We start from the raw sequence: 18,992 nt of genomic DNA on the forward strand, positions 1-18,992 counted from the left end.
AATGTTTAACAATTTTGGGTTGTTTTTCTTGTTGATGAAAGGTGGAGATCACTTGGGATGAGACTGATCATGAAAGAATTACAACACTCAACAGGAAGTTTAAAAAGGAAGAGCTTTTGGATATGGATTTTCAAGCCTACTTAGCTTCTTCTAGCGAAGATGAAGAAGAGATGGAAGAGGAGCTACAAGGTACTTGTTAATCCTTTAGTGACTTATTTATGGAAATGTGTCACTGTAAGTAGCTTAAAGGGGAGAATCAAACAAATTCTCAAACTGTCTTCAAAGCATACTCGCATGCACAGTATTGTATACACCTGTAGATAGTGATAGCATTTTTTAAAAAAGTATTTCCTTAGCCTGAATTTCTCTAACCATAAACATTTTGTTTAAAACCCTGCCCTAGCCTGGCGCAGTGGCTCCTGCCGTCTCTACCAAAAATAGAAAAAATTAGCCAGGTATTGTGGCGCATGCGTATAGTCCCAGCTACTCGGCAGGCTGAGGCAAAAAGATCTCTTGAGCCCAGGAGTTTGACATTGCTGTGAGCTAGGCAAGGCTGATGCCACGGCACTCTAGCCGGAGCAACAGAGTGAGACTGTGTCTTTAAAAAATGAGAAATAAAAAAAATAAAACCCTGCCCTAACAAGAACAAAAAAGGCCTAGTCTTTTAGACTTATCCTAGTGCATATAGTTATACAGTCTCTTAGTAAACTAGACAAATGCTTTCTTAACACTTCTTACTTTTTTTTAACTAAGAGCTTCTTTTAGATTGATTAAATATTTTTCATCCATTTTTCTCCTCAAGTAGTTTGTAGTCTCTCAGTTTCTGTGCTTAGTCTAGAAATTAAGACTTGTGCCCTTATTAAGTAAAGTCTAATGATAATTACTATTTTACTCTTCTGGACAATTTAGGAATCTTTAAACAGCTTTCATGCTATCATTGTGTTGTAATCCTAATTAATTTTTAATCCTTCAGGATGTAATATTGCTGTTTCATACTGCCCTCATTTGAATTTGCCCACATTTCCCCCACTCCCTTTGCTCTTTCTAAATCTCATACCTCTGGAATCATTTTCCTTCTGCCTTAAGTATACCCTTGAGAATCTCCTTTAGTGAGTGTCTGCTAGTGTCAAACTTTCTTGAGGTTTAATTTGTCTGAAAATGTCTTTACTTGAAAAGAGTTTCACTGGTAAAGCATTTTCCAGTTCACTAATTGTCTTTTCAGCAGTGTTGAGTCTGCTGATAGACCTAGCGATTGAGTTCTTAATGTTGGTTATTGTATTTTTCATTCTAAAAGTTTATTTGACTATTTTTCAACTCAGCAGTATCACTTTTTTTATAGTTTTCTACTCATGCAGATAGTTTCAATACATTCTTTTATTTCTATAAACAGAGTAAGTAAGCATGTTTTTTTAATATCCTCTGAGAGTTTCAGTGTTTCATATATTTTCAGTTTGTTTTATTATTTTACAAGATACTTATCTCTCATTTACTTGAGTACCTTATTAACTTTGTGTGATGAAGGTATCTTTTTGATCAGGGCAAACTTTCATTTACTTTGGTCATTCTAGAACCACATTATTCCAAGTATTTAGGCTTCATGTTCTCTGGCTTCTGCCAGTGATACAAGTCTGTGTGAGGGCTGGTTTACTTCAGATTGATCATTTCCCTGAGATTTTATCCCTCTGGATCCCTGCTTAATGTAGGGGATACTAGTTGAAATTCCCTCCTTTTGTGGGGCTTTAACTTTTGTCCTCTTGCCCCTGAAACGCTGCTAAAACTGCCATTGAGTTTCACAGCTGTTTCTTCTGTGGATTAGGAAATAGGAGATGATCTCAGAGCAAAACAGGTATTTAACACTGGGGTCATCCTCTGATATTACCTTCTTCCTGATTTTGACATGGTAATTCTTCACTGCCTTGCCAGTTCTTTGAAACTTTTCTTTCTTTTTTAATTTCTGTGAAGCCTTTAAAAATATCTTTAAAATATTTCATCTAGCTTTATCATCAGTGAAAGGGTTGGTCTAAAGGACCTAGCTTGCCATTTATGCAAGCAGTTCTCAGATTGTCCTTTTCTTTAAGATTTTTTTTTTTTTTGATGATGATTGAAATGATTAATAGTGTACAATTCAACTTGAACAACATGGGTTTGAACTGCCCGGGTCCACTTATATGTGGAGATTCTTCCACCTTTGCCACCCTGAGGCAACAAGACCAATCTCTTCTCTTCTTGATCTTCCTCAGCCTACTCAATGTGAAGAGGAAGACCCTTATGATGATCTGCTTCCACTTAGTACATATATTTTCTCTTTTTTATGTTTTTCTTAACATTTCCATTTCTCTAGCTTACTTTATTGTAAGAATTCAATATATAATATATAACATACAGAATATGTAGATCAACTATGTTACCAGTAAGGCTTTTAGTCAACAGTAGTGTATTAGTGGTTAGGTTTGGGGGAGTCAAAAAGTTATATAAGGATGTTAAACCACTCAGGGGATTGGTCCCCTAAGCCCCTCGTTGTTCAAGAGTCAACTATACTGTTAAATTGCATGTGCTCTTTGCTTAAAATAACTCATTTTATAAAAATAAAGCCCCCAAAACCTTTTTTTTCCTTATATCTGTCTCTGTTTGGAAATTTGTTTGCTTTGTTGTAATTTCATGTCAGTTTTGGGTTTTTACTCTCGGCCTACATCTTCATTCTTCTTATCTAATAGAAGATATCCCAATCATGAAAAACTGTGAGTAAGAGTTTTAACAGGTACTAATAGAAAGTGAAGAACTGTTGATGTTGAACATAGATGTAAGTATTTTAGATTAGTTTATAATGTAACATTTCTCGTAGCTGTCTTTTTGGTTTTCCTTTTGCATATGTGTTTTTGTAGCCTACCTGACAAATTAAATAATCCTAAAATACTTCTTTACAATTACCATAAGGCCATTAAACCTTGACTTTCTTAGATCCTGTGATTGGTCTATTGGATTGTTTTTAGACTACTGAAGATAGTGCTTCATTTTTCCAAGCCTTTCATAAACTACCACTCTTGAGCAGTATTCCATACATGGAATGGAAAATTATGTTTAATCATTCTAGTTTCTTTGTTCAGACATCTCATAGTAATAAAACCACATAATTGCTTAAGTATTTAATAGTCTTTGAAAATTTATGATTTGCAATGATAGTTGAGCATAAAAGTGTTCACATTTTTTAAGGCCTCTGTGGCTGTTGCTTATTAATTTTTTTTTTTTTGGCATTCCAAAGAATTGGGTGACGATTTTATTTCTTAGTGTACACAGAGCAGCCAGATCCTTTTTTCAAATAGTCTTTATGTCTTTCTCCTACAAACATGTGGAGAAAGACATATTTATTTATTTACATTTCCTTTTTATTTGTATGCTCATATAGGTATTTAGAACTTTTCTAAAAATTCTGGATAGTTTTTCTTCACTATCAGCCCTAAGATAAAGGAAAAAAGATAACATTCTATCTGTACTTATGAAGATTGTATACTAGTTTTTCAAACAGATTTCTTTGGTTTAAGAGAAGTGAACTAAATTTTAAAATGTTATTTTTGACATTAGGGCAACTAGTATCATGAATAAATAAGCATTAAATTGTCAGTACATTCTTGTTAAGATCTTGGGCTCTGCTAGTTTCAAACCCTGACTTCACCTTATGTAAGTTAAATTTCTTAAAACCTCTTTGTCTTTCTTTTCATAACTGAGAAATGAAGATCATAATACTACCAGGCTCATGATTAGAAAAATTGAGATGATATACATAAAGTACTTAAGATACTACCTTGTATTGCATATTTTTATTTCTTAAAACTTTGGTGATTAATAGCTTTTTGTTTGAAATTTACTACCCATTAACTTTTTTAAAGCATCTATTTTTCTTCAGTATTTTATTAGTTTTTTTTTTTGAGACCGAGTCTCTCTTTGTTGCCCAGGCTAGAGTGAGTGCCGTGGCATCAACCTCAAACTCTTGGGCTCAAGCGATCCTACTGCCTCAGACTCCCGAGTAGCTGGGACTACAGGCATGCGCTAACTACAGGCATACCTGGCTAATTTTTTCTCTATATATTAGTTGGCCAATTAATTTCTTTATATTTATAGTAGAGACGGGGTCTCGCTCTTGCTTAGGCTGGTTTCAAACTCCTGACCTCGAGCAATCTGCCCGCCTCGGCCTCCCAGAGTGCTAGGATTACAGGTGTGAGCCACCACGCCCGGCCTTTCTTCAGTATTTTAATTGATTACAAATTTACTGTAATCTGTAACTTGGTACCTGTGATACAATGATATATTCTAATGCCTTAGAACTACTAAATGTTTCTAGTTCATTGTTTATACAAGAGCATAGCAAGGGTGGCTTACTGTTAGAATTATTATTTTTTCACTCTTTATATAGTGTTAAGGCTTTCACAAAGTAATGTCCTTAAATTGGGGGAAAACAGACCTACATGAGTTATCCCACATTTTAGAGCTTCAGAAAGTAAAATTTCAGTACTGGAAAAAATCAATTTAAAGTCAACCATCAGAGACTTACCACTAAAATTTCAACCTGGAAGGAGCTTAGCTTGCTTTTAATTATGTTTTCAGAAGTAAGCTTTTAATAGAAAGAAATACATTGCCATTTGTTAATGTATTCCTGATGTTTTATCCATTGAATTATGGGATACATGACAGAATTCCATCCAACATTATTATTGTAGCACAAAGCACAAACAGGAAAAAAATGAATTTCAGCTGTTTGGGTAAAAATATAAAAGTGTGATAGGATGGAAAGAATGTCCTAAACTGTTTTTTATTCATTTAGGGAAAGAAAAAATATAAAAATATTTACCTAACCAAGTTTTTTTAAGATATATATGTATCTCACCTTTTTAACGATATAAAGACTATCTGTTAACAGTGATGTTTCTCAGCCAAATGCTTAATAATGTCAGACTTTTTTTGGTGATCAGTTAACCATAGGTTACAGAAGAGGGACTTTATTATGCTGCTTCTAAATTTTCCTTTACTCGGGACATTTAGTCAATTCAATAAGTATGTTTTGCATTAAAACCCAGGTTCCTAATTTATTTCCTTGATTTGGAGAATTCCAGTAGAAATGCAGAGCAAACAAACTTTTTGTGTATTAGTTTTCTTGGGTATTTCTTGCCCATGAATTTTATGCTATTCCTTTGTATTCTAATTGTTTTTATAAAACTAGGAAATGGAAATGTGAATATTTTTTGTACACAGTGAAATTAATTGAAGTACCTCCTAATTTATTCATTTTTGTTCTTAGTATATTAATGAGATCTTTGGAGTAAGCATGCTTATAGTCAACTGGAAATGGTTTAGTACTTCTAGGTTTGGATTATAAACAACTTCCTTTATCTCTTCTCTTTAGTCCAAATAGCTAAATCCATGTACCAAATTCATCCCAACAATATTCAGCCTTCTTTTTTGAACATAACATTTTAAAGCTGCTGTGCTAGATGGTGGAGGTCATAAAGAAGGATAAAGTGCCATCCTTGCTGTCTTGCAACTTGTAGGGAAGAGAAGTCCCAGGATGTTATGTGACTACAAAATTATTTAGAAATGTAAATTTTAATAAAAAGGGATTCTCAAGTATACTATTATGACAGTGCTAATTTATTTTGCACCTGATTTTTATTATATACAATACTATCATTCAGTTCCTTTAATATTCAGAAGTTTAAGACCAATTTTGATATATTTTATGGTTGCAGTATGTCTGGCAACATCCTTTAGAAGGGTGCTGGAGTTACTATCATATCTAGAAATGAATTGTTTCTGGGTATTAAATGAAATTTTTGTTTGTTGGTTGGTTTTGTTAGGTGGTGATGGAGTCAATGTAGAAGAAGACGGGAAAACAAAGAAAAGTCAGAAGGATGATGAGGAACAAATTGCTAAATATAGGCAGCTCTTGCAGGTTATTCAAGAAAAAGAAAAGAAAGGCAAAGAAAATGATATGGAAATGGAAATTAAGTGGGTTCCAGGTAAGAAATAGATACTAACTAAATGTTTTCTCTTTTTCTTCATTTCAGGATGTTGAGTGCACTTTAGAAGTTTAACTACTCTTTAGAAACAAACTTAAAAATTCTTATTTTCCAGAAATGTTTTGGTGAGGACCTTCACATAGTATTTCCATACACTATTTAACTCACTTAGTGACTAGATTTTTAGACTCTTACCAACTTTTCTTGATTGGTTTCGATTTACTAACTATAAATTATTTCTATCCTAAGTTAATTGTATTATTCTCAGGATATAGAAACTTTAATTCAGGAATCATGTGTTCTGTAGTTACTATACTTCTTTTTAAGGTATATGATTCTTAAGTGACCTTTTCTTCCATAACCCATACTAGTCCTTAATTCGTGAGGTTTCACTAAGGCAAAATATGTATTACATAGTTCCTCATCTCAATTTTGCTGTGAATAATCAATATGGGATAGTAGAGTAGTATAATATTAATTACAACAATGTCAAAGCTAAACAAAGATAAAACTGTGATAAATAGGAATTATTCTCTAATATGTAGTGGTCCCCCCTTATCCATGGTTTCACTTTCCAGTGGTCCAAAAATAGGTGAGTACAGTTTAGTATTATAAGACACTTTGAAAGACAAAGAGACTCTATATTCATATAACTTCTATTATAGTATATTGTAATTGTTCTACTTTATTATTGTTTTTAATCTGTTAGTAAGTTAAACTTTATCATAGCTATGTATGTATAGGAAAAAAACATAATGTATATAGGATTTGGTACTATCCGTGTTTTCAGGCATCTACTGGGGGTCTTGGAATATATCTCCTGCAGATAATGGGGGACTGCTGTACACAGTTTTTCAACTTTGCTGGGCAGATCAGCATGTACTTTTGCACCAATACTGTTTTTGCAGATTATTGCTGTTTATATATATGTATATCTTTTAAAGCCAGGTATATGTTTTGATAAGGATTCAGTCTTTTAGCCCCAGTTAGTCTCTAGAAGAAAGAAAGAATACTAACCACTTGCAGGAATATCATTGTCTAAAATATAAAAAAGTATTCTATCATCAATTATTTCTATTTTTGTATGAGTAGCATGCTTTTGCACTGAGAATAAAACATTCGTTTGCATGGTTTTTATTTGGGAAAAAAGACTAGCATATTTTGATAGTAATATTTGAGAATTGATTGGCTATTGTAGTAAATATACTAGGGTGAACATATGTCTCCCTTATATTCCTATAGGAATATAGTAATATATGTGTTATGACCCATTTGGTTCAAATGGTTGACTCTTGCAGAAAGTTGTAGTAAAAAAAATATAATGAAGTTTATTAGTGTACCATATGACCAATGATTGGGAGGACTCAATTGATTTAGCCTGGAGAGGAAAAGTCTAAAAAGTGACTTTAATAATTATTTCCAAGTATAGGATATATAAAGACTTAATATCTTTCATTACCTCACAGGTTAGCACTACGGCCAGTGGATAAAAGTCGAAGGCAGGTAGATTTCAATGTACTATAAAGAGAAATTCTCTGTATTATTAGAATTGTCCAGTAAAGTAGCATGAAGGCTACTTTAAGGGCTTGAGCTCCCTATGTCAGTAAGTCTCCACAAAAAAGCTTCATAAGCATGGTGCCACTCGAATGTTTGTGAAGACATATTTTACTTGAGGCCCTTGCTTTTATGAATCTAAGAAATGTTGAATTCTGTCTTTTAAGTGAAATATTTTATAGTTTAAGTCTAATCTTAGAATTAACTTAATGAAGATACTTTCATGTAACCTTTTTTTTTTTTTGAGACAGAGTCTCACTCTGTTGCCTGGGCTAGAGTGCTATGGCATCAGCCTAGCTCATAGCAACCTCAAATTCCTGGGCTCAAGTGATCCTTCTGCCTCAGCCTCCTGAGTAGCTAGGAATACAGGCATGTACCACCATGCCTGGCTAATTTTTTGTATATATTTTTAGTTGACCAATTAATTTCTTTCTATTTTTAGTAGGGACAGGGTCTTGCTCTTGCTCAGACTGGTTTTAAACTCCTGACCGTGAGCCATCCTCCCACCTCGGCCTCCCATATTTGGTAATATTTTATTAAAGATATTTGCACCAGCTGAAGCAGTGGCTCTTGCCTGTAATCCAAGCACTTTGGGAGGCCAAAGCAGGAGGATTGCTTGAGGCCAGGAGTTTGAGACCAGCGTGAACATAGTGAGACCCCCATCTCTATGAAAAATTTGAAAAATTAGCTAGGCGTAGTGGCACGTGCCTATAATCTCAGCTACTTGGAAGGCTGAGGTGGGTGGATCACATGAACCTAGGAGTTGGAGGCTGCAGTGAGCTGATTGTGCCACTGCACTCCAGAGTGATACCCTGTCTCAGAGAAAGAAGAAAAAAGATATTTAATGCACCTATGTTAAAGAGGAATATTGGTTTGTAATTTTCATTCCTTACAATGTTTCTATGCATGTGAGGACTAGTAGAAAACAACCAAGCCATAATAAGAAGCTGCTGCTAAAAGTCAGACTCACTCAGTAGTTAGTTACATGACTTCCTCCCTCAAACAGCAACTTTACATATGCTATAGATCAACCTGTGGTTCTCTCACAAGCTATAAAACTACCAGTGTCAAAACCTCAAATATTAAATCTTAGATGCCAAGTATCTAGGATGTTATAAATAATCTATAGCTTTTTCCATATTTTGACTTATTTTCATAGGATAGTTTCCCAGAAATAGAATTACTAGGAAAGAACATGAATACTTTTTGTGTCTTGAAGTTATTGCCAAATTTCTTTCCAAAAGTGTTGTACCAGCTTATTATAATGCTTTCAACAATCAGTACGAGTGTCAGTTTCATGGAATTATCAACATTGGGTATATATTTTTTACTTTTAATTGAATGTGGGAAAATTGATATTCTAATGTGTAATGCACTTTTAAAGGTGCTTTTAAAATTCTAGTATTTTTGAAGGCTCCTAATGGGGTATTGTTGCCTATGAATCCCTGTTGTATATGTGCGTTCACGCACATGCAAGTGTACAAATGTAAAGTCTTTTACATGATACATATCTTATATGAGTTAATTGAGCTAATCTTTGTGAACCTCAGTTTACTCATTTGGAAATTGAGCCCAATAATAACTGTACTGCTTAATTTGAGATATTTTTTAAGTTATCTTATGAACTACAAAGTACTATTCATCTCATGTGTATTCTGGTGGGTTTGTGTCTTAAGAAATGTGGGTTTTCAATAATAATAATTTCCCTGAACCTCAAGACTTTTGTGATGTTATACTTAAATAAACCACAGAGGGTCAGTATGACATTATACTATAACTGTATCTTTCATTGGTTCTTCTGTGGCTTAGATCTCTAAAATATTAAGCTCTTAGAAAAATAGTACTCTTTAATCACTAACAATATAGTTTGATTTGATTTTTAAAAAGGAGTTCTAATTTAGACTGTTTAAACTTCCCAGCTTTTTACATTGGGTTACACACTATAGTAACATGAAGAGTTTAATTCCTTAAGGGTAAGGCATTAAGGGAGACAAATAACAGGTTCATGAGTATAACAAATGGAATGAAGTATTCTTCATATTGATATTTTAATTCCTATGGAAATATAATAATATAACCTTATTAATTAGGATTATACATAAGTAAAAATATTGAATTGTAAGATTTTTAAAGAAATTTATACTTCATTATTTTGATGTATGTGGAGTAATAATATTACCTATCTCAATATATGGCTAAAGGTATCCTACCTGACTCACCCTGATGAGTAGATAACATGATGCATATAATTAGCATGTTGGGCCTTCATCAAGGAACATGCTTCATAAGGGAATTTGAAATACACATATAAATGAAGTGTAATCAGTCTTATCTCTTACATAACCTCCCCATATTATGCTTTAATAACATATAATTTATGTAAAAATACTTTTTGTTGCAGATAATGCAAGTTGAATGTAAGTAATATCTATGAAATTCCATTCAGAATATAAACAAATAATGATATGTTGTTTTGTTTATAGTCTTAACCCTCTTAGTGCAGCCAGCCAAAAAATCGGCTTCTGCATCTAGGGCGAAAAGTACGGCCTGCCACACTTCTCGTCCCAGATGCAAAAGCCCTGCCGCACTAAGAGGGTTAAAAGAGATTAAATATGATAACAGTCCCCTTCTCCTTAGCTCTCTGGTTTAATAGATAATGGTGAAATGAATGTCTGGTCTTATTTTCTGCTCAGCATCCTTTAGTACCCTTAACTTTCCTGTATTAACCCATCAAATATTTATTGAACACCTATTCTCTGCCAGGAATTATTTGAGGCACTGTGTAAACAAAACATACAAGTCCCTGAGCTCATAGATCTTATATTCTGGTGAGGGGAAGATAGATGACAAACAAGTAAGAAAAATGTTTGAACAGAAACTAAAGGCAGTGGAGGTCAGAGAGTAGGCCAGGCACAAGAAGACTGTACAAGCAGAGGAAATGGCAAAGGAATGGTCTTGAAGCTGTAGCTTATCTGTTGTGTTTGAAGAAAAGCAAGGAGAGCAGGGTGACTAGCATGGAATGAGTGGAGGAGAGAATAATAACTGAGATTAGAGAAGTAGCTTGGGGCTGGAGATGAAGGTTTTGTAGGCCATTATAAGGACATGAACAACTTCTGTGACTGAAATTAGAAGCCATTGGAGGATTTTGAGCCTAGGAGTGATAAAATCTGACTTTTATGTTTAACAGGCTCACTCTTGCTGCTATAGATGCATAGATTAAAGTGGGAGGCAAGGACAAAATTAGGGAGTCAGTCAAGAGACTGTTGCAGTGACGGGTATATACATACATAATGAGTGAGATGTGCACCATCTGGGGGATGGTCATGCTGGAGACTCAGACTGTAGGGGGTGGGGGGGAAAGGGCATTTATTGAAACCTTAAAATCTGTACCCCTATAATATGCCAAAATAAATAAAATAAAATAAAAAAAGAGACTGTTGCAGTAATGCTGAGATAATGAAGATCATGAGTGGAACATATTTAGAAAGGAACATGAAGATTTCTCTCTTTTTCACATGTAAAGTTGAAGATACCTGTTAGTTACCTAAATAGACATACCAAGGAATCAGTTAGATATACAGTTAAGAGTTCGGGAAAGAAGTCAGTATGGGAGATAAAAACTTAGGCATCTTCATTGTATAGACCTCTGAAAGTAATAAGAACAAGGTAGTAAATATAGGTAGAAAAGAAAGGAGGTTCAAAAACTGATCATTGGAGCACTCCTGCATTTAGAGGTGGAGGAATGAGGAGGGACCACGCAAAGCAGCTAGGAAGAGGCTACCAGAGAAGAAAAGAGGAAATTCAGAATTGTGGGGTATTCTACCAGCCAAGTGAAGAAAGCATTTCAGTGAGAATATTGGTCAATAAAATACTAAGACCGAGAATGACCATTGGATTTAGCAATGTGGAGATCATCAGTAGAATGGTTTTGTTGGAGTGGCAGTGGGTGAAAGTTACAAGTATAGGTTCAAGAGCAAATGGGAGGAGAGGAATTGGACATAGCAAGTCTCTCTTTTCTTCACTCTTTACAATTGTAATTCCATTTTCATTGTGCTATCTGCTGTTTATCCTTTGTCTTTCTTTTCCTTACCTTTATTTCATTTTTATTCCTCTGTTCAGTGTTCCATTGGGAAGCTTAAACAGAGAGACATCAGTGACATGCATATATGGCCATTGTATTATTCATTATTCAGAAGTGAAATGTTTTTGAATCAGTTGGGCATTCATTTTGTTAGCCTCATTTCAAACATTTTAATTTTTAGACATCTCAAAACCTGTTCACTATTTACTTTTGGCTATATCTCCATTTCCATTTTTTGCCAATATACTCCTTATTTGAAATGTATTCACAAAAATGATTTTTCAGTCAGAACTTTTAAAATAACCAGATGTTTAAAATTTTGAGTTGAGTGTAGGAGAGGATATTAAATGGAAAACCTGAACTTAAAAATAAGCTAAAAGAATTTGCAGTTTGCCTCATATTTTGGTGATGGGGAGGAAACCAGGTCACTGTGCACTATTGTAACATGTACAGAGTCATACAGCTAGCAAGTGGTTAGAATTTTAAAACTTAAGTGTATGCCCCTTTCTTGACTCATCCATTTAACAGGTTGACTGTAAAGGCTTCATAAGGTAATAAGCTGACACTTCATACTGTGCAAAAAACATCTGAATCATGTGGAATATATAGTAAAATGAGAAGCAGCTAGGGTTATCTAAAAATGTTGCTAGCACATTTTCTCCGTATAGTTGCTAGTAAATTGCTCAGTGTTTCCTGGATATTTGAAAGATTATTTTCTCCCTTAATAATATAAAGATTTAATTTTTTAAAAAACGTTTTCCCAGAAGCTTTTAACAAAGATTTAAAGCAAAAACTAATAATATTTTTATACTAGTAGTTTTAGAAAGTGCTAAAATTTCCATATCTTAAGAAGTTTCAGGTTAATTGATCTGGGTTTTTTACTCCCGTAGGATCCCAGTTAAATGTGTAAATCAGTAAGGGCTTCTGGTTGCGAGCATTTCTGTTGGTTCTGTTAATGTGGTCCTTCCCTCTCTGCACATGTATCACTTTTTACCAGTTGTATTGTTTGCATCTGTAGCCGCTATTTCCAGACCATAGTACTTTTTCTTTTGTTTTCTTGTCTTTTTTTTCCCTTCACTTTGCCTTAAACTTGCAATCTTCTGGAAGTCAGCCCAAGAAGACAGAGCTTCTTGCATGTATTGTTTTCCTATAGTCCACAGCTGTGCTTATTTGTTTGAAGTTGTGAATTCTTTGGTCTGTAAAGCAAACCTTTTCCCTATTCTATTTGTGGTTGTCCCACATCATCATTCTATCTATATACTAACTGCCTGGCTAGCAAAGTAGCCATATGTTCCATATGTGATTGTGACAGAATTTACTCAGACTACTTGCTTTCAACAGTTTCATTACTGCTTTCCTTTCTAATTTGAAATTGAAAAGTCATATAACTTACAAGTTTACTACCTTAACACAGTCATTTTTACATATCTTCTACAAGTATACATAGTTGATTCTGTTACACTCCCATTTTGCATTCTGCTTTGATTCGTTTATCATACTTTTATGTGTTCCTAAATAACCTTTATTGTCTTAATGCCTGCGTCACAGTCCATTTTGTTTCTGATTTATAACTTATGAATCACTCCCATGATGCTATACTTTAGGTTCTTTATATAGTCTTGCTATTATGGATAAGGTAATGACCTTTTATTGAATTTTCTTAGAGATAAATTCCCAAGAATAGAAAATCTTCATGTCTCTTGTCAAAGTTTTCTTTTTTTTTTTTTTTTTTTGAAAGGATTTTATTTGCTTGTGGTATTGACTGGGGAACTTTTAAAGGCTCAGAAATGCTGATAAAATTATACATGAAATAAAATCTCATTTTTACGATAGATTTGAGCTTTGAGCCACATAAAGGATAGGGCATAAGCACTTTTGTGTAGGTGTTTGGTTTGATACAAACTTTACTCCCACTCGAGGACCATATACCATATTTCCTGTGCTCTGAAAGATTTGCCAGCCTTTCTCGGTGTCTTTCAGTTAGACCATTGCAGACAACTGTTCACTGATTATCTTATTATATGCTAGTAATTTTTCAGCGTTGAGGTCCAAGGTGAAGCTTGAACTGGTAGCAAGCTACATTTGCTGGTTTTGTATGGGAGGAGCCCCGTATTAGTCCTTACATATTGACAGCATTTGCCTGATGTAATCTGTTAGGGCAAGGGAGCGTGAGGGTATTTTTTTTCCTCACTTTAATCGTCGTTCAAAGTGGGTGGGATAGCTCCCGTCAAATGAGAAGTCTGTGTAGGACTTAAGAAACTTTTCCTAAGCATCGTCAGCTTAGTTTGTCACCAAATATATTTCATTTTAGGATCACATTGCTCCTTTCAGTAGAAAAATTGGTAGATTAAAAACATTTTTTTTTTTTTTTTTTTTTTTTAACAACAGGGGTTTGCTCTGTTGCCCAGGCAGGAATGCAGTAGTGTCATTATAGCTCATTGCAACCTCAAACTCCTGGGCTCAAGTCCTCCCACCTCAACTTTTTGTAGAGACAGGGGTCTCACTGTGTTTCTCAGGCTGGTCTTACACACCTGGCCTCAAGCCATCCTCTCACCTCAGCCTTCCAAAGTGCTGGGATTACAGGTGTGAGCCACCACTCCCAGACACATTATAATATTTTAAAATAATTTATTTACACGCATAATTGTGATCCAGAAGAATTGCATTTAAAAATACCTTTTGGGGGTGGGAGGGGAAACTTGCAATTAGTGGATGTCTATGATATATCAGGAACTGTTCTAGGTGCTTTACAAACAATATTACATTAAAATCTTCAAAGTGGTTAGTGCCCCATTTTGCAAAAGAGAAAACTGAGGCACAGACTTGCTTAAGGTCACAAAGCTAAGAAAAAGAACTATAATTCAAACCTTGATCTCTCTGATAGCAGAACACATTTAAGAATTTAAAGGGTATTGCCCTAGGTTGCTAATTAAATTAGAGGCCTGAACTTTTAGTGTTCTTCCCAATCTGCATGTGTTTATTATTGTTTACACAAAGATAAATAAGACTCTCAGTGAATTTTACTTGAAAATTTGGGAGAATTTTTATTTTTTAAAAAATGATAAGCACTTACCTGGGATGGCCCAATTTGTGCTATTACAGACATCTCAATGTGTAGGAGAGTGTTTGAGCCGTAGCCAGGGTGTCATGTGTGAAAATCCTATCATCTGATTAATAAGATGCTCTGAAAGTTGAAAAAAGGCAAGGGGACGCTTTTGCATATTTGCTGTTGAATACTGGAGGCTTCTAGACATGTATGTTATTAGTTGGTATTTAAGATTTTGATATCTTTTTGAACCCAAAGAGTGTTTGGCCTGCCACAAATTTTTTTAGTAGATTTTGTCACCAGAGAATTCGTAAGAATAGAAATAGCACTTGCTGCTAGTAAGACAAGCCATGAAAATAGTCACATGCCACCTAACGACATTTCAGTCAATGATAGACTGCATATAATAACGATGGTCCCACAAGTTATAGTGGAGCTGAAAAATTCCTATTGTGTAGTGCCATCATTACATCTTAGCACAACACGTTACCTTTTCTGTGTTTAGATACACAAATACTTGCCATTGGGTTACAGTTGCCTACAATATTTAGTACAGTAACATACAGTACAGGTTTGCAGCATAGGAGCAATAGACTGACTATACCTAGGTATATACTAGGTATATGCCTAGGTGTATCCTAGGCTATCCCATCTCTGTGTAAGTGTACACTCTAAGATTTTACAATGACGATAGATTTCTCAGAATATCTCCTGTCGTTAAGCGACACTTGACTGTATTGAAGTCTTAACTATGGTGGGGAGAGTATGGTTGTGTTTGGGATTTTTTAAATCTTTTGGACCTGATTTTTTTATATATATATATATTTTTTTTTTTTTAGTTGACCAGATAATTTCTATTTTTAGTAGAGCCAGACCTGATTTTTTTTAACTAACATTATATTGCTAAGATTTATCTTTATTTTTTGTAACTATAATTCATTTGACTTCTGTACTATAGTTAGATATATTCATTCTTTTGTTTGATACACATTACGGTTCTTAGGTATTTACTGTGGTGAATCATGCTGAGATTATATATATATATATATCCTAGTACTTTTTAAATTTTTCTGGGTATTTACCTAAGAATATTTATAATTGCTAGGTTATAGGATATGTGAATGTTCAATTTTATTTATTTATTTGTTTAAAGATAGGGTCTTGATCTGTTGCTCAGCCTGGAGTACACTGGCACAGTCATAGCTCATTGCAACTTCCCACTCTTGGCCTATAAGTGCAAGCCGCCACACCCATCTGAATATTCAACTTTGTAAGTGTGGTTTTATTAGTTTACCGTCCCACCAGCAGCACTTAATTTGCATTTCTATCGCCAGTGAAATTGAACTATATATGTTTCTTCCTTGGTGAAATTCTAATAGATGACTTTTGGCCATTTTTCTGTTAATGCTTTTCCTGTTGGCTTTTAGGAGTTCTTTATCTTTAATACTAATCTTTTGTCTTTTGTAAGATAGCAAATATCTTCTAGTTTGTAATTCTCTCCTCTTCTTTCTTCCTTTACTTCCTTATGTCATCTAATGAACAAGAGTATTTGATTTTAATATTGTTAAATTTATCTTTAATATTTAATTATTCCTGTGTTTTAGCTAAGAAAGCTTTTTAAAAAATTTTTTTCTTGTTATTTTCAACAACCCTTTCCAAATGAAGAAAGCTGTTTTTATACAAATGAGAGTAATGTTCTCTTTTATTTTCTACTAAAAGACTTAAGGTTTTGGACATTTAAGTCTTCGATACATCTGAAGTTAATTTTTTTATATGAGGTAGGGATCCAGTTTTATCCTGTGCACATAGAAAATCTTTTTTATCCTAGTCCATTTATTAAGTAATCTCTCCTTTCCCCTTCTTAATCTGACATGTCACCTCTGTCATGTTCCAGAGTTTCAAAACTGTGTATCTATTGTTTGACTCTCTGTTTTACTGAACATTTAGTTAGTTTACCTATCCCTAGACCAGTGCCATGCTCCCTAAAACTCAACAAAGAACGCTAATGACCACCAAACCTAGCCTACCTCTAGGCTAGTTAGTATGAGGGTTCTGTGAAGTAACCAAAACATGAACCAACCACAACCATTGAAAGAGCTGCAGCATGCAGTATCCTTGGGGGAGAGCCAGGTTTCAGTTAAAAAACGAGGACGGAGAAAATGTTCAGAGATATAATGAATTTTGCTGATAATATGCTATGAATTCCATAGAATGTAGTGGTAGAGAGTTGATGGGGTGTAGGTAGGAGTGGAAGAGTAGATGTGCAGTTACCTTTTGGGGATTAGAACATGGCATATTAAGGGGAACCTGATGATAAGGGGCTTTTTATGGTACCCAAGATGAGTAGGGATAAAAGAGCATGAAGAGATTATTCATGGTGGGATGATTCCTGAAGGTAGATTGTGGTGGTGAATCTCTGAATGTTGAGAATTAGGGAGGGAAGGGTATCTGCTATTGTCTTAAGATACCCGAAGCCAGTCCCCCCTCTTAATGGTGAAGGGGTAAATTTATTGTGAGCTCACAAGGCTTCTTGACTTCCACTGACAGAGCTGCAAGTGAGGAAGCCAATGTGACTAAAGAGCACACTATCTTAATCCTTCAGAGCCTACTTTGAATCCTATCAGGAAAGTATGGCCTTGCTCTCCAATGCTGTCTTGGATACCTTGCTTTTAAGATATTTGCATTGGCTTTGGTGTTCTAGAGTTGCACTACAATGTATCTAGGTCATTTTATGTTTGTTAGCTTTAATCTTATTTGGAATTAATTGGGTACCTAGAATCCTGATGATTAATATCTTTTATCAGTTCTGAAAAGCTTTGAGCCATTTCTCTTAAAGTATTATATTTCCTTATGTTCCTGTTTTTTTCCTTCTGAAAATCCTATTTGGTATGGGTGGTACTTTCTCACTTCATATCTGATAACTCATATTTTCTGTATCTTTGAATTTATGTAGCATGCTGGGTAATTTCTTCAGTTTTTTTCTTTCAGTTCATTGATTCTTTCTTCACCTCTGTCTAGTGTACTGTGTATTTTTTTCCAGGTTCATCTCATTTTGATAGTCTGATCTTTTAATTTCCTCTTCTGTTTTTAAATGTGCTGATTTTGTATTCCATATCTGATAATTCTGAAAATCATAGTCTTTATGGTTCTTATAGTTTTTTGTTTCTGCACACTCTGTTTTATAGTGAATTTTAATTGTGATCTCATTGTTTTTGGATCTTTATTTACTTATGGGAATCCTTAGAAGCCTGGGTCAAAAGTGTTCCTTTTTAGAGAGTATTTGCCAGATACCTAACAGCTCTTCCAATCAAAGACCAATTGAAACTAAATTTTTGGATTGGAGTATTTTGGGCCACACAAGTAGTATGAATTCCATCCACAAACCCATGGATTTGTGGGCTTGTGGTTATAAATTCTCTGGGGGGAAAATATATTTTTACTTCCCTTGTTCTGCCCCTAGCCAAAGCCCAAAGAGGCATGTGTTTCCCTCTTAGTTGAGGGGGTAGGGACATCACCCACTGAAAGCACCCTTAAGCATAGTAGTTTCTGATGGGACCTCCCACCATGATCAGGCCTCATTCTCTGTCTCCTGCCTCCTTGGCCAGCAGCCTGTTAAAACCCAAGATCCATACTAGACCATAGAAGATTAGTGTATGTCCCCAAGGAAAACCCTTCTAAGCTATTTTACTATTTCTGTTTGACCTTTCTTGTTGTGGTGAGTCCAAGAAATTCCCTTTGTTTCCTTATATCTTGGCCATTCATTTATTTTCTACCTTGCCTATAAACATGTGTAAAAATAACAATAGAACAAGTAGTTCTTCAGTCCTCTTTGCCGTAAACTAATTAGCTAAATGGCTTCACCAGAGTTGGCCAGAATTTAGTCTGTTAGTTACTAGGAGAGCTTGATATTATATACATTGTGATTACAAACTACTTGAAAGGCAAAGAAAACATACAAATAAAGTACAGGCAAATACAGGAAACAATAGCTCCCTAATGAGGTCCAAATGTCTTATATTTGAAGTCAGCTTTTTAAGAATATTTGATTCTAAGAAACAAGGGCAGCTTGATTTATAGTAAACTGAATATACTGGCAAATGGAAGGGATAATTTCAAGAGAGAGTAAAAGGAGATTTGGAAGAGGTGAGAGTATAAGCTCAAATTCAAGACAAATATAAAACAATTCCTACCCATTCAAAAAGGTTTTAAATAGTCAACAATAAAAAGTATTAATCTTTGCTCATTTGTTGCCCACTTTGGGCATATCTTCTATGGATACGTCATTGAATGTTTTGAGAGATAC

The 18,992-nt window shown here is 34.6% G+C and overlaps 1 protein-coding gene across 2 annotated transcripts in view; it reads left to right on the forward strand.

Moving 5' to 3' along the window:
- The window catches only part of ESF1 (ESF1 nucleolar pre-rRNA processing protein), a 50,496-nt gene that overhangs the window by 12,954 nt on the left and 18,550 nt on the right, over positions 1-18,992 (forward strand). For both annotated transcript variants that reach the window (XM_012780835.3, XM_012780836.2), the window contains exons 8-9: positions 42-189; positions 5,847-6,008. In XM_012780835.3, the coding sequence (XP_012636289.2) occupies positions 42-189; positions 5,847-6,008 (310 nt within the window). The remainder of the gene's footprint in view (positions 1-41; positions 190-5,846; positions 6,009-18,992) is intronic.

Source organism: Microcebus murinus, chromosome 16, assembly GCF_040939455.1.
Source record: "Microcebus murinus isolate Inina chromosome 16, M.murinus_Inina_mat1.0, whole genome shotgun sequence".
Lineage (NCBI taxonomy): Eukaryota > Metazoa > Chordata > Mammalia > Primates > Cheirogaleidae > Microcebus > Microcebus murinus.